Genomic DNA, 16896 nt, shown 5'->3' with positions numbered 1-16896 from the left:
ACTTTGAAAAGTATTAGTTTATAGTTTATAGTCATAGTCTGTAAATTGTATTTTTTTTACCTACAGATATGAGCACAGAGACCAGTTTGATTTTTGTTTAAAGAAATGATTATTTATAAAGTCAATTGATACACATTTATGCTTAATGTATTTGGAAACATTTTAGAAACACTCACTGTTAATGCAATTCATGTTTAATAAAAGTAGATTAAAAGAACCTAACTAATGGCAATTTAGTATTTTCTATTACTTAATCTTAAGTGAGGACTATAGTAAGTCATAGTTAACGGGTTGTTAATTATTGGATAAAAAGCATTATTTACTGTAACTCATTGCATATAAGCTAATTAAACAATAGTAATTTATTAATTGTAGTGACAATGAATGAAGAACTCACTATTAGTGCATTGCCTATTAATGTAATAACAACGTAAAGATTACAATTGTATGCAAATTACTAGTTTGCACATTATTAGTGCTTTGTTACTGTAAAATTATTGGTGTTACTGAAAAAAAAATGTATCAGTGGTGTGTGTGTGAATTATGTCACTAACTGTGGAAGCATGTTTCCAACAAAGAGTAAAAAAGGTAACTGTTTAAAATAAGAAATTAAGTATGAGATATGAAGTGACAGTTGCAAGATGTGAAGTTACAATTACAAGAAATAAAGTTGCAATTAAGAGCTATAAAGTCACAAATTCAAGAGTTAAACGGATAGTTAATAAAAAATATGAAAACCTTTCATAATTTACTTTTATAAATAGTATAAAGAATGCTGGTAAATACTTTTGATCATCATTGACTAAACAAAAAAGCCCTGAGACAATTCTCAAAATATCTTTTATATTCCACAGATTAACAAAAAAAAGTCTTGAGTAAACGATGAAGTTAAAATTTTATTTATGGATGAACTGTCAATTTAATGATGCAGTTGCGAGAAATAAAGATACAATAAAAAAATAAAGTATCAATTACTAGAAATTAACTCACAATCTTCCATAATTGGCAGCATCATATGGAAATGCAAAAAAAAAAAAACACATCACTCCTTAACCCAACATTCACGGTGTTCACTCTTTTCAGAAGTCAGCCTATGAATGGCTTCTTTATAGTTGTCTCTGCAAATTACACTGGGATATAGGAGAAAGTGTTTTAACACTAAAAACCGAAACACTTCACCTTGAAAGTATGAAAATATTACATGATAAATCATCACATTTTGTGCCGAAATTCACTTTGCGAATGTGCCACATCTAATGTGATCTGATCAACTGTGCCTTTAGGGTTTTCTGTACAAATGAAAGTTGTTGAAGTCTTCTTTAGATGTACCCACAAAAGTGCAAATTTGAAATAGATGTGTCTCTTCTCTGGGAGAGGAGATATGAAGACGGCAGCATGTGAAAGACTGAGGAAAAGAGAGGGATGTGCTGAAGTTGCAGTCTAATATACTTGAAAAGGTTTCTCTGCTGAAAGCTTGTCTGCCTGTGGCATTTCTTGCTTTGAGCCATTTCTTACTTGGTTTTGATGTGACTTGTTTGTTTGCAGGCGTATTTTCAGAGATGATGCTATGGTTGAAAAATGATTGCAAGGACAACGAGATGAGTGCAGGAGAGAAAGAGGAATAACATTATAAGGGAAAGAGAGGGGAAGCTTTTGATGAAGTGGATCTTTGAAGAAAGGCCATTCAGGAAGCATTAAATCAAAGCCAGATGATCTTCTGATGTGCCTCACACCTCAGTTTCAGTCTGTCTTTGCTTTTTCTTGCTTCTTCTATTCTTCCTAGCATGTTTTCCATCTTTGCATCTAATCATCTCTTTCAACCATTATCTGCTTTTCACTGCTATCTGGAGACACTTTATGAACAGGCAACAGAAATCAGTGAACTTTGGAGATAGAGTAAGATCAGACTGCAGTGTATAACAATAACACAGGCTCATGGAAAGTTAGGCAGCGTTATCTGTGCTTGAAGTGCTTATCTGTGCTGAGAAAATTAACTGGAGAATAACACGCACATGAAATAGATCAGTAGGATCACTTGAGCTTAAAGGGTTAGTTTCCCCAGAAATGAAAATTCTGTCATTATTTCCCAGAAGTTCCCCCTCCTGCTTAAAGTGCTCTGTAAGCACTCCGTTCCAGCTCCACTCCAGGTTTTCCACTTATCACTCAAATTTTATGCTCGTGATGGAGCAGCATCGGCGCGATCTTGGAGCGAATGAGAACACCAACATGCCGAATCTGCTACAGGCTAAATCGTGCCCACTCTGGAGCACTCACATGTTCTGTCATTTACTCACCCTCATGTTGTTCCAGACCATTGTTGTGACACTGTGACTCCATGGAGAAAGTTTGAAGAATGTTCGTGCTGCGCTTTTCAAATACAATGAAAGCATAAAGTGGCCAGGGGCTCTCAAGCTCTTAAAAATTACAGTGCTATTATGCAATGGATAACTGCGTCGAAGAAATAGGTTTTTAAAATGTCAGATTTTGTTGTGAATTCTGACTTTATGGGTGGGCTAAGTACATGCTAATTTATTAAGCGCTCATGTGTGACGTGCTCTATGAAGGACAGTAAGTAGAACATATTGCTAGATGCGAGTTTGGAAAAGCAGCACAGTGCAATGCCTTGACTTGTTAGCATTTTTCTTATATTGTTTGTGAACATATATATGTTTAAGACAAGTTTGTACAGTATGTGCCTTCATATTTTAAGAATCTTTTTTTGCAAAGATATTTAACAATTGAATCTGTTTCACACTTACACCATGTTGACAACTTCTTTTGTGCTACACTTTCTTTAATGGTTAATAATGAAAATATTACTTGAATCATGTTGTGGTTACATTTTTAAGTTGACTACTTAAATGTAAAAAAAAAATGAAAAAAGAAATCTTGAAACGGTCAAATCGTTCACTCATTCACTGGTGAAAAACATATTCTGTCATAAAAAAATAAGGTAGTGTTAAATTAAACAATCATTACTTGGAAATCTTTCTTTGCCTCTTCATTTCCATCAGTCTTTGTAGGATTTGACTTGATCTTCAGCTGATGCTTCATGCATTTAATTGGCTTATGTGCTGCATTCATTTAATTGGCTCTTAAGTAAAGTTGGTGCATGTTCAGTTGTTTGTGTGTACTTTGAGTATTGTGGTTTGTTGTGTATAGAAGACTTTGAGATTAATCATTAATGAGAATTGTTGCAGTGACGGAAAGATCTGACAGAAAGATCGTTAAGGAATACATGTATCATTCATATCAAAAGAGCTGAGATCTCAGCAGAGAAAGAGAGCAGGGAGAAAAGTGGGAGGAAGAAGGAAATTGAGAGATGAGAGTAGGAGGAACAGGCCCAATAAAATGGAATAATCCTTTGGAGAAGAATAGAGAGGGAGAGTTTTGTTTTAAGGAAGATACAGTAACATTGAGAGTATGAGTAATGGTCTTACACTCCGAACAGCTGTTTCCTAAAGAATCACATTAGAAGTATACAACCTGGATCGCACACATAATGCACGCTCACACGGATCAGAGTTAGAGCTGAAGTGTGTCATTTTTCTTCTATTCCAGCTTAATATGCAGAGACAACTGTAAGTAAGCCATTTATAGGCTGATTCCTCTGGAATAAAGTGTAAACACTGTGGCTCTGTGACTCTGTTAAACCAATGGCACAGTACTTGTTTGGTGACAGTAGTTGTGCAGAAATGACAGACAAGCATCCACCTCAAAGGGTTTTTTCACCCAAAAATAAAAAATGTGTCATTATTTACCCACCCTTATGCCCTTCTGAACTTGTTTAACTTTCTTCTGCTGAACTCACACTCAAAGATATTTTGAAGAATTTTGGTAAGTTTTGGTGACCTTTGACTTCCATTGTAAGCCATTGTGAGATATTTTGCAAAAAAAAAAAGAAAGTACCACAGAAAAACGAAAGTCATACATTCATTTTTGTATGAACTATCCCTTTAAGACAACATAATTTCTAGGAAATTGAGTTGAAATTAAATCTTAATTTTTACCCATTAACCAGTAATTAAAAAATTGCTAACGGTAATGTTCATATTTAGAAGTATGTGTGTTTGTTTACCTAGTTACATGCTTATGAGCTGAACACCTTCCAGTAAAGCGCTCTGTCACATATATGCACATGTTGAAGTGGGAGGAGTAAACGGAGCTTTGAAGCTTAATGGGGATTTTGCGGTTGGGAATTGCTGTGACCGCCTTTGAAAGCAGCAACAAAAAGTCAAGATTGAGAGAGAGAGGACTGAGTGGGTAGATGGATCAGGATGAGTGGAAATCCAAAAAAAGTTTTTTTTGTAGGTTTGAGCTTTTATGCTGTGATCTGAGGGGTTTCGCTGTACTGGGCTGGATGAGTATATCAGGGGGTACCTGGACAGCGGTGGCATTTCAAGCATCCAACATCAAAGAGTGTCGGCATCTATTCCTGCGATACTTGACACACAAACTCATACTCAAGCCAAAGTGCTAAGCATATGGATAGGGCCTTGAATCATTGGCTCACTGCATGTTGTTTTGTGTATTGCATGACTACCTACCAAAAAAGAATATATATAAATAAACATGAAATATTTAAGGGGTCCACTGAAGTGATGGTGGTGGAAAATATTGTATTTATTTATATTTTCGTATAATTATTCACGTTTTTCTTCTCTGAAAGTGTCTCGGATACACCAGACTTGGATAGGATGTTCTCATAGCTAATCAAAATTCTCTTTATCATCTGAATCCTTGAGTTCTTCTGAATCTGTTGGCTATGTGGTTTGTAAACATCCTGCTAGGCCTTTTGTCCAATTTATGCAAATATTATCTCATGACAAAAAGTTAGCAAAATAATTTTGATTTTGTCTTCCTACAGTATATGATTGAAATAGCTTTCAAATCTTGTGATTGTGTACATTCATATATGCTGCATTCAGCACATTCTTCCAGATTTATGTCTAGTAGACACTCTGGATATATATGTCAGATATAAAAAATTGAATCAGTTTAGAAGTTAACTTTGCTCTTAATCCTGAATGTGTCTGAATCTAGAGGTCTTGTCCATGTTTGAAATTTAATGTTTGCCTGCTTTATGTTTCATGAGAAGCACTTGGCCCTGATGCTTTCATGTACAGGTGTCAAACTCAAAGTCACACATGTTTAGACTCTCTCCAATGGCTTATTTGATATTTCTTTTTTTTTTAAATACAGCCAAAATGTTCTTAGGACACACATTGTGGTGCTGCCAAAAACATGCAGGTACCAGGTTTTCTTTTTAAAACCCTGAACCAAAAGCAGGTTTGTTTTTCATCCTTTCATCACATGCGATTGAGCCAGAAAGACATTAGTGAAGTGCTAACTTTTCAGTGTGTGTTGTGGTGTTTTAAATTTTTACTGAAGCTTAAGCTTTTTTGACTGGGAGGTTAAAGGGTAGCCTGAAGTCATAAATAATTTTGGCAGCGTTCCACAGCCAAATGAAAGAGCTGTTTTCAGCCAAAGGTCTCAGGACAGTAGGAAGGTAGTAGTAGGCAGAAAGAAAAACAATGGAGATGGATCCAATGAGGTCGAGAAAGAGAGATAGAAGTTTTAATGATCTTACTTTTATATCTACACCTCAATTATACTCTCTACTGCAACCGGAGACACAGACAAGGTGTAGGAGATCATTACACTGCTCAGCCTTAAAGGTCGACCTCTCACAAAAAAACACACAAAACCCCTTGTAATCTCCTCTCATCCTCCAAGGCTTCTGCTTCCTGTGGCTTTAGAAAGAAGAAGAAGGAGCCCACATAGAATTCATAATGAATATATTAGTTAAAAACAAACAAAGAAAACCATCATGGCCTTACACAAAAAACATGTAGACAAAAGGTGGCTAGCTAAATTATAAATGTGGACATGCACATTACTCCATGCCCAGTAATTACAGAAAATTAATACTAAATTCTAGAATGGATAGATACTCATCAGCTGCATTACAGCCAGGATAGAAAGGCCCTCCAGTATAAATTATCTGAGCCGTTTTTTCCAAAACAAGACTTCCTGCGAAACTCACATTTGAGAGTGGCAGAACTCCCTTGACTGTGTGCACAGGCGTAGCAACACACTTCTGTAGAAATGGAGCATAATTGATAATTTCATATTCAGCACCCCAAGCATCACCTCATAAAAGAGAGATATGGTGAAGCTAGCCACACATCTACAGATGTGAAGAATGAACCAAGCATGGTTCTTACTGCCGCTGCAGACACAGACAAGATTTAGTGGGTGAATGGTCATATTCTGTATGCACTCCCTTTTCTGCCCTTGAGGAAAATTCTCTCAGTACATTTAAAACAGACTGAAATCACTCTCAAGTAATGTGACTTTAGTTATGTATTTATACAGAAGTCTTTCTATAAATATTGAAATGTTAGTATTTACTTTCAGTTTTGCCACATTCCATCATTTACAGTATTTCATATGGAAAATACAAAATTATGGGTTGTTGTTTTTTATTAAAAGAAAACACTTTTGCTCCCCAAGGCTCCATTTATTTGACCAAAAATATAGTAAAAACAGTAATATTGTGAAATATTATTACAATATTAAATAACATTTTTTATTGTGTAATGTATTCCTATGATAGCAAAGCTTTTCAGCATTTTTATTTATTATTATTATTATTATTATTATCATTATTATTAATTGAAAGTTTAACAGAAACAACAGATCTGAAATAGAATTGTTCTTGATAGAAAATAAATCGAATCAACTCAACTCAAAATAAATAGCTTGTATTGCTTTCTTTATTTTCAGTGTACATCTTCTAGCCAGAGACAGATGATAGAAAATAGCATACAGATGATGACGAATTTGTTCTGTCACAACATCTGTAATGTACGTTTGTAACTAATTAATTCCGTGCCTTCCCAGATGCATGAGAAGGACTTTGGAAAAGCAATGAGTAATTTTGCTTTGCACACTTACATTTGTACATGATTCCAGATTCACAGGCAGCCCACACATCTATCTTGTGTTGTGCTGTTCAGTGGGCTTGAATATGTAGGAGAGGTCACTCTAAGGTTACGCTGAAAACTGAAGATGTTAATTGAGAAAAAAACGGAGACTCTAAATGTGTATCTTCAATGATTGTTGGTGCTTCTGTTTTGCTATGACTGATTAAATTGATTGCGTTTGATGTCACACTTGTTAATTGTCATGGCAACAATTCTTGGTTGAAATGGAAATGGGACATTGTTTTGTTTTGTCCATCCTTCACATCCTTCTTTAACATTTTTATCCAAGAATTTACATAGTTCAATTTATTCCCAATTATTTGTCCTTCTACTCATTCTCTAACTGCTTTCTCTGCTTTCCCTGCCTCATCTAAGTCTTTGTGATTAGCAGTCTTTTTTGTATCCGGTCACTGCTGTCGTCTCTAAATGATGTGTTTTTGCTGGACCCATGTCCTTGTTTTATTCATTTCCATTTATTTATTTAGTTTGATGTGGCTGCTAAGTGCCTCTCTGTCAAACCCTATGTTATTTGCTGTTAACAAATTACGTCAGGCCACCCAGAATACTGAAAGCCAGCATAAACTAACCATTAGCTGACAATATGTACAATGTGTGGACTTGTAGTTAAGCAGAGGGCTACCCACCCCCACACACACACACACACTACTATGGCCAAAAGCTTAAGGCAAAAGGGCTGCTGGCATTGGAGCCTATAACAAAGAAAAAAAATAAGGAAGGATATTTCCTTACAAAGTGCATAAAAGCTCTTAATCTGGACATAAATAAATAAAGTTAGCAGTTGTTAAGATTTAGAACATTGCTGACAAATTTTCAGAGATGGCTTGAGAGAGAATTGGAGAAATACACCTTTGATTTTTTTTTTTTTTTTACATTGACCCTATGTTATTTGCTGTTAACAAATTACGTCAGGCCACCCAGAATACTGAAAGCCAGCATAAACTAACCATTAGCTGACAATATGTACAATGTGTGGACTTGTAGTTAAGCAGAGGGCTACCCACCCCCACACACACACACACACTACTATGGCCAAAAGCTTAAGGCAAAAGGGCTGCTGGCATTGGAGCCTATAACAAAGAAAAAAAATAAGGAAGGATATTTCCTTACAAAGTGCATAAAAGCTCTTAATCTGGACATAAATAAATAAAGTTAGCAGTTGTTAAGATTTAGAACATTGCTGACAAATTTTCAGAGATGGCTTGAGAGAGAATTGGAGAAATACCCCTTTGATTTTTTTTTTTTTTTTACATTGTTTTATCATAGCGCTGGAAGACATCTTGCTAGGCTCAAGAGAACCTGAAGAGAACATTACAAATACGCGTGCTGGAAACGCTAACATCTTTGCCTCTAGTTAGCACTTGGCATTCACAGTGTGAAGCTGGTCTGTGGTGTGTATTTCTTGTCTTAGCACTGGCTGTTATCTCCAGTGTGGGCTCTGCTCTGCAGGGGAGATGACAAGTGCAGGCCATGCACTGCTGAAAGAGATCAAGACAAAGAGAGAAGCTGGGTGTGAGCGAAGAGAATAGAAAGTAGGTAGCTGAAGCTCTCAGCAGGGTTGGTCAGTGGTTCAGGGAACTAGAACAATAAAGTTGTATAAGAGTGAACGTTCTCTGTTCCTTTGCTGGTGAAATGTAAAGAAAAACAAATGCAGCAACTGAAACAACGTGATTAATTTCTGCGCATATGCCAAGCTGGGTCCAGAAAATAATAACCCAGGCTCATTGGAAAAAAGTGCCTGTGGCAACATTTCTACAAAATGATGTTTGTTGCTTCTTGCACATTTCGTTACTTCGATATTTTGAAAAAATTCCAAAATTTACGTTTCCACTGAAGAAAAACTTTTATACAGGTTTGGAGCAACATGAGGTGAGTAAATAGGTGAGAGAATTTGTATTTTGGGGCTGAACTATTCTATTTAATAGGCCAACAAAACCAAAATCCTTTTTGTTGAGCAGAGTAAATAAAATGTTCTAGAGGAATAGAAACAAATCGCTTTACTCTTCTGAGGTTATCTGGGCTTTTTGATAGGGTTAACCTTCATCATGTACAAATTCGTGTTCTACCTTTTAATGTTGCCATCAGAATGATCTACGGATTTGTTTTCTTATCGAGCTGTGGCAAGTCCTTATTGTCACACCCCTGTGGACTGTTGATTGTAGTTTCTCCCTCTGTGTCCTTATTTGGTTGTTCCTGTTCTCATTATTAGTTAATCACCTCATTGTGCTCACCTGTCTGCCCCTCGTTATCTGCCCTATATCAGTTCCTGTTTCTTGTATTCTAGTTTGTTGGTTATTGTGAATGTTACCCCGAGTGTGTGTCTCACCTTCCTGAATCTGCCTTGTTGTGTCTACATTAAAAGTCATTATTGGAATCCTTGTCGTCCTGCCTGCCTCCACACACTGTGACCGTGACACTTATAAATCACTGCAAACAAATCTCTTTGTCATTCTGACAGTCAACAGCTCCAATTGGCTGCCAAAGCCAGGTGGCATTACTTGTTACCATGCCAACAAGTTGTTCTGGACTAATTCATTAGCTTGTGCGACTGGCAAATTGCCAGATAAGGTCTGCTAGTATATTTGAAGTTAACAAGGACGCATACAACTGATATTAGCGAATATTGCAGAACATTATGCATACCAATTAGGTAATTAAAGTTAACTGCATTTAGCCTTGAAGTCTAGTCATTTCAGCAGTTTTAATTGGCCTAGAATCCATTTAACAATATCATGAATGTTGTACTGCAAATGGCCAAATTGTATTATGCCTCTAGCAAATCCAGTGCTTTGTTGAAGACGAGATGTTCACGTAATGAGATGAAGTTGTAAATACTGTTTGCATGTTTGAGTGGTCATCCTCTTCCTCACAAATTAAGTACAGTGTTTCGTGCCACAATAATTGTGAATTATACTAAATATGGAGGAAAATGGTGGGTGGGTGAAATCTTTGAAATTCTTCAAAAAAGAAGAAAATCTTTCCAACATTATACAACCAACTTATATCCATATGCCCCAATAGGTTTCTCTTGTGCCATCATCAGTTGAATTATCGTTAATATATATCATGTCCACTGATTTCTTCACCCAAAAATTAAGATGGCATCTTTTACTTACCGTTATGACATTTCAAACCCATAATTTCTATCTTCTGTGAAACATAAAAGGAGATCTATAGCTGCTTTTTTCCATATAGTCAAATAAAAATGGTCACGTAGACTGCTTTTATAGTACTTCATGCTGTTTTTGTCCTTCTTGATTAAATAATATCTGCCTATTTTGTCCTAGGTAATGTAATTCATAAAGTGTTGCAACCTAGAATATCTGCACATTGGCGAAAGGTGCCCTACTAAGTGCTTGACAAACTGACAACCCTGGCTGGTTTGGTTAGGGTTAGGAATAAGGATAAGGTTTGGCTTCTGTGTTTTGATTCACTCAAACATATGATATTATTCCCTGCATTGTTCATAGACCTAATAATAAAAGGTTGCAGAGGTCTAAAGGAATCATCTGAAATTGAGGTGAGAATGTCACCAGAGTGACGTTTTGGTGGTGCAAGGCTATAAATCGCTATAGTTATGTTTCCCTTATGAGACTGCCCTGGATGACAAGTTCATTCTTGGCCATTCTGTAGCCAGCCTATTTGAGATGAACCAGTTTATGTGTTTAATTTGGCTGAGTGCAGAAACATTGTAAGAATAAACTGTGTATGTGTGTAAACATCAATCAAACTGGTTTTTATTAGTCAAATTGGGCCAGAATTTGCTGCAGGTATGTAAAGTAGAGCTGGATGTCCTTTATTTTAGACTACATCTCACACACGCACACACTCTGGGACTGGGTGAGAAATAGCACATTTTCTCATCTCTTTTTGGCCCATCTCTTTCAGACATATACACGGTCATGGTCACAATAAGCACTGAGCCAACTTTAATCTTCTCAAATGATATAGACCACTGGGATCCGATTATGTAACACAGATCGCTGAGATTACGGCCATTCACGCTATAAAAGTCTGTTGTTGTTATTTTTTGTTTTTCTATGTAAATTAGGTAAAAACAAAGAAAGGCATTTAAATGGGATAGTTCAGCAAAAATTGAAAAGCCATCATTTTCTCAACCTCATATCACTACAAACATGTATGACTTTATTCTGTGGAAAACTAAAGATATATACTCTAGTCCATACAGTGAAAGTCCATGAAATCCAAAATAAAACCGACTTTCATTGTTTGAGCATAATAAACACCTTTTTTAAGAAAGTAAGTCATACAGCAACAGGTTCTGTCAGGACCACTATCGTCAAAGATGATTGACAATTAGCATACAGTTTGGATTGGCGGTATGGTTCTGTTCTGGGCAAGAACTCCCTGCGCATCCATGCAGCCTAGCATGGATGAGAGCAGGGAGAGCAGCAATAACCCCCATGGTAAACAGAACAGAACCAACATAAATGTATTTATGATAATTATTTTTTAAATGTATAAATGTATTTATGATAAAAATAAAATAATGTAATGTGCACATTTTAGAATTAGTCTGATTCAAAGGAGAATCAAAAGGCTGAATCCTGACTGACAGAGGAGGAGTTGGGGATGGAGGAGGGTAATTAGCTATTGAGCAATGCGAAAACTGCTGATAATACTGAGGGACCTTATATATGAATGCTTAGATAGGTGTCGTATTCCCATAGGTAGATGGGGATCAGCTGAGAGTCAGCTGATGCGAGCTTGACTAACGTGACCTGCCAGAACTAACGCTACACTTGATGTCAGTAATGATTTTTGGGTCAGCTAACCCTTTAAGACTACATGCACAACTGAATGTCTGCATGTTTTAGCATTTTCTAAAAAGATTCATATTTTGTCAAAATTAGACATTAATGATGCAGATTCCTCTCCATTATTCAGAAGTCCTGGGTTGGTTTGGCCAAATATAACTGCCTATTGTGTCTGTGTTCCCAGAACCTGCTGTAAGCCTGTCTGTTGCTGTGGGTAAATACAGAAGGCAGAGACACACACGCACGCGCGCGCATGCGGCTCAAGTCATCTTCTCCCCCTCATTTCACCTAAGCCATTCTTAAATGGGCCCTCACACACTGCCCTTCCTCAGCAACTATCTCAAACTGCAGATAGACAGGACATGACAATGGAAAAGAAGGAGAATAATTTAGCAATCAAGTCTCCTGCCCTCTTTTTATGGCAACAAAAGAAGGACTTATGTAACTTTAAAAGTAACTATTTTCATCTTAACTTTACTTAAAGTGCTGTACACTGTCCCTATTTTATTTTTTAATGAAGCTTCTGGGTTCAATATAAGGTAAGTTCAGTCGACAGCATTCGTGGCATAATTCTGATTACCATATAATACAATTTTGAGATTTATGGTGATAAGGGTGCAAAATTGGATAAATATTACTGTTCAAAAGATTGGAGATGGTAAGATTTTTATTCTTGAAAGAAGTCTGTTGTGCTCACCAAGGCTGCATTTATTTGATTAGAATTTTGTGTTTTAATATCCTGTAATGACAAATCCTTCTAATATGCTGAATTGGAGCTTAGGAACATTTTGTTGCTGATGAACAGATGAAAACAGCATATGTTTGAAACAGAATTTATTTGTAAAAAAAAAATGTATTTACTGTCACTTTTGATCAATTTAATGCACCCTTGCTGGAAAAAAAATGACCTAAAACATTTGAATGGTGGTGTAACTTTTTCACACTGAAATCATGTTTACACGCATATTGTTTACTGTAGATACTGTTGCAACAGTGAGTAATGTAGCATTTACAATTTGCACCATTCACTGCCATTGTAAATGCCTCAAAGATTTGTTTTTGATTAACTGAAATTGAGTTTAAATAAATTTTTGTGGTAATCAACATAATGCCGTGAATGTGGACGGTTAAGCTTAACTTGTAATGACCCCGGAATATTCCTTTAAGGATATAAAGTCAAGGTAACAATGGTTGCTTTGGCAAAGTAAGATACAGTAATAAACAGATATTAAAATGGTTATTAATATCAGTGGTTCCCTTATTTTAATCTTCATTTCTATATTCAGTAAAAAAATCATTTTAACACGTAATGACATTGACATTGAGTTTACTCCAACAAAAAACGTTTTTTTTTTGTTTTTCACTGCTAGTATATTTCATGAAAAACAAAAATAACAATTTCTGGCAAAACAGCTCATTATTGTCCTTTTCATCCATTTCTCCAAACAAAACATTTTAAAACAGAATTTATTCATTGATTCTGTGGTTTTGGAATGGCATTTTTTAAATGATTTTTTTTTTTCTGTAATAGTCCAGCATCCTTGCCGCCAACGCAATTGTCACAGAACACATTCCTGTACTGGATAGTGGTGGTCAGATGATAGAGTAGATCTAGTGGTGTCATAAAATTACTTTTGTGTGCATTAATCCACCCACTCACCTACACACTTACAAACACATACACACATACAGGCTCACGCACAAAATATCAATTGTCAGTCAATACCCATTTATGCTTTAAACGTGTTCCAAATCATGCCACCATTTTTCAATTTGTACACTTTCACTTTCCTTGCAGTTTGCATCCTCTACATTCCACATTTGCTGTAATACCATTGTTGCAGTTATTAATTGATCTCCTCCGATCGATTGTGCATGAATCGGCATGTCCACTTGCTGGCCTTGTTCCTGTAATGCACGTGGCCACAGCAAAATGAACCATCATATTTCCCCAAGGTTCACTTGAGTTAGAAATCACTGTTTCTGTGGGCCTGCTTACATTTAGTCTTTTTTTTTTTCACATCGACTGCTTTTTAAAAATAAATATAGTTTGTGGTTCTCCAAAATTCACTGACAAACCAGACTGTTTGTATGTTTTTTTTAGGAGTCTTGACTTTTATATCTGCTGTCTATACCCTTGCTGCTTTTTTTTATTTCTGGAATGATCCATCAATATTATATGAGATCTTCAACAACTTTCCTTCTGAAGAGCCAGTCTAAAACCATCCTATGACTTATCTGGCTTAACTGGTCTCTCAGCCTGGTCAAGCTGGTCTTCAGCTGGTTTTGCTGGTGTCACAGGCTGCCCAGCTGGCAAGTACCCCAAACCCCTCTAAAACCAGCAAACCAGATCACCATTCCCAAACCAGAGAGCAGCTAAGACCACCAAACCAGCTGTTGTTAATTTTTTTTTACCCCCTATGGTTTAGCCCCACTTATACAGTAACTTTACCACATTTACGGCTCTCTTTTAAACTGGTTTCTCCTTCTGCATCAATCTTTTGGTCCTAACAGCCTGTCTCTTCATTTATCTACTTGCGTGTCTTATCTGTTTTCTCTTTCACTACACCACACTCTCCTCAAGTTCTTCTGCCTTTTCTTTGTCCTTTTCTTTATCCTTCAGCCACTGGTTCTTTGAATTTGTTGTAACCTCCACTTTCGGATGGTTGGAATTTGAGTTGGTGGTGTTGTAGGCACGGATGTATCCGCGTGCATGCTGCATGTGGAAATCGTCACTGCCGCTGCTGGTTGTTGAGGTGCTTGTTGCTGAAGTGCACTGGACAAGCATGCCATGTAACGACTGGCTCCGTTTGGTCCAGATTACGCTAAATCTCTTGGCATAACTGTAGCAGGCTGTTGTGGCGATTTCACCCATATCGAACGATGAGCTTCTCTTGTAGCGCAGGGCGCTGTGAGGAGGACTCTCATGGGACAACACAGGGCTCTGATAGGCCAGTGAGGAATTCCACTGGCTCTCTGGTCCTCCCCGACGGACTACAACGCCCCCTCCTGTGCTGAACCGCCTGTCATGACTGTACGTAGGGGGCGGAGCCAAGCTTAAACTGGCCTGTTTACTTGTGTCCACATTGGTAGGACGCAGTTTGAGCGGTTTTGCTCCTAATTGCCGTGACGGACGTGGCAGTGTGGAGGGGGAATGATTACTGGGGGTATAATACAAAGACATTTGCTCTTTCTCCAGCGTGTATGGAGGAAGAGGCCTGACAGGACCCATCTCGACTTCTAGTCCTGCCCTGAACTGTTCCAGATTTACCTTGGGCTTTGGGAGGGTTTTTGGTTTCACTTTGGAAGTTGGTTTGGGCGGTGACCCCAACCCTCCCTCTGCCACTTTTCGTTTTTGAACAAGCCCCTTGGGCAGCACCACCATCATCACATTCCCATTTCCATTACTCTGAGAAAAGACATCGACTCCCTTGGCACCGCCTGTCATGACTGTACGTAGGGGGCGGAGCCAAGCTTAAACTGGCCTGTTTACTTGTGTCCACATTGGTAGGACGCAGTTTGAGCGGTTTTGCTCCTAATTGCCGTGACGGACGTGGCAGTGTGGAGGGGGAATGATTACTGGGGGTATAATACAAAGACATTTGCTCTTTCTCCAGCGTGTATGGAGGAAGAGGCCTGACAGGACCCATCTCGACTTCTAGTCCTGCCCTGAACTGTTCCAGATTCACCTTGGGCTTTGGGAGGGTTTTTGGTTTCACTTTGGAAGTTGGTTTGGGCGGTGACCCCAACCCTCTCTCTGCCACTTTTCGTTTTTGAACAAGCCCCTTGGGCAGCACCACCATCATCACATTCCCATTTCCATTACTCTGAGAAAAGACATCGACTCCCTTGGCAGGAAGAGGTGGGGAGTCTGTCCCTGAGCAGCCTAGCTCCTCGCCTATTTCATGATGATTGTCATGGTTGCTGCACACACGGTGACGTACCATCAGTGCCACGGTAAACACTAACAGCGTTACCACAACAACTCCACCAACCAGAATTGTAAGAGTCCCGCCAAGGAAGTGGGCTTGAAGCGAACGGCAGTCTGGGTAATTGTCCTTGGTGCTAAACTGGGTGCAACCAAGGACCTTTGTAGCGGCCATGGAAGTGACTGTGTCATCAAAAATGGCTAGCACGCACAAATTGTAGTCTGAGCCAGAGACCAGGTTTTTCAGTAGAAAGCTGTCAGTCGTGGGGGGCAGAATTCTGAAAGAGGAGGGGAGAGAGAGAAAGAAAGAAAGAGTGAATGGTTAGTAACCTGTAGCAATTACCATCTCCCCATTCCATCACAACGAAACAACATTTTGCTTAGACTCATGTTCCTTTATTCCCATAGCACAAAGGCCTACACTAACTAATGTAATGGAAATGTACTGGGCTATTCTGGCACACCACCAGCCAAATTAAGGCCTTCCCAAACAATACCTCTAATATTGACATATAATTACAGGCTCGGATCAAGACCTTGACACATTACAATACTGCTTCAGTCACATTATTAAAACCCCCTTATCCTCCCACATGCAGACGTTTTTTTTTATTATCTTTCTCTCATGGAAGAAAAGCATCAGCTAATGCCTGCCGTCCACTGGTCCTGATGGGTTTAATTATGTTTCCGCTAAAAATGAAAAGACACCTTAAGTAATGCACATGGAATATTAATTGGAGACAAACACATGGTTTGTCAGTGGGCTTTTTTTACTGCCTTAATTTGTGTTTTCAAAGAATATTTTTTGTTCTCCTTTTTTGTCCTTTTTTGTCCTCTTTTGTCCAATTTGTCATTTTATTATATACTTTCTTATTATTTAGCAGTTCTTATTATTTATTATTTATAAAAAAAAATAACAAAAATTATTTAAATTATTATTTGAGACAATGAAAATCCAAAAATCCAATTTGACCTTTTTATGACAAGCTAAGGTTAGTTCATGTTTTAAATTGTTGTGGTGAAGCTCCCCCAAGTGTAATATGAATTAATAATTTATTATATCGTTTTAACACATGCATCCATTGCAGGCTCATTAATGTGATGTATATATGAATGTTGAAATTATAAAAACAGTTTGGAGGCATTGTGGCTTATATATACATACATACATACACACTCACAC

At 37.6% G+C, this 16896-nt stretch overlaps 2 protein-coding genes across 2 annotated transcripts in view; one reads left to right on the top strand and one right to left on the bottom strand.

The window, feature by feature from the left end:
* LOC107661088 (pyruvate carboxylase, mitochondrial-like) overlaps positions 1 to 16896 on the top strand; it is a 215660-nt gene that overhangs the window by 112250 nt on the left and 86514 nt on the right. The gene's annotated exons all lie outside the window — the stretch shown is intronic.
* Positions 13165 to 16896, bottom strand: part of LOC107661089 (leucine-rich repeat and fibronectin type-III domain-containing protein 4-like) — a 28655-nt gene continuing 24923 nt past the window's right edge. The window contains exons 4-5 of the mRNA XM_016450540.1: positions 15475 to 15991; positions 13165 to 15056 (exon numbers count right to left, since the gene is read on the bottom strand). Coding sequence (XP_016306026.1) covers positions 14349 to 15056; positions 15475 to 15991 — 1225 coding nt within the window. The 3' untranslated portion in view covers positions 13165 to 14348. The remainder of the gene's footprint in view (positions 15057 to 15474; positions 15992 to 16896) is intronic.

Source organism: Sinocyclocheilus anshuiensis, unplaced genomic scaffold (assembly GCF_001515605.1).
Source record: "Sinocyclocheilus anshuiensis isolate Anshui unplaced genomic scaffold, SAMN03320099.WGS_v1.1 scaffold2015, whole genome shotgun sequence".
NCBI lineage: Eukaryota > Metazoa > Chordata > Actinopteri > Cypriniformes > Cyprinidae > Sinocyclocheilus > Sinocyclocheilus anshuiensis.
Note: the sequence above shows the minus strand (reverse complement) of the source record. Positions and strands in the feature narration are given on the sequence as shown.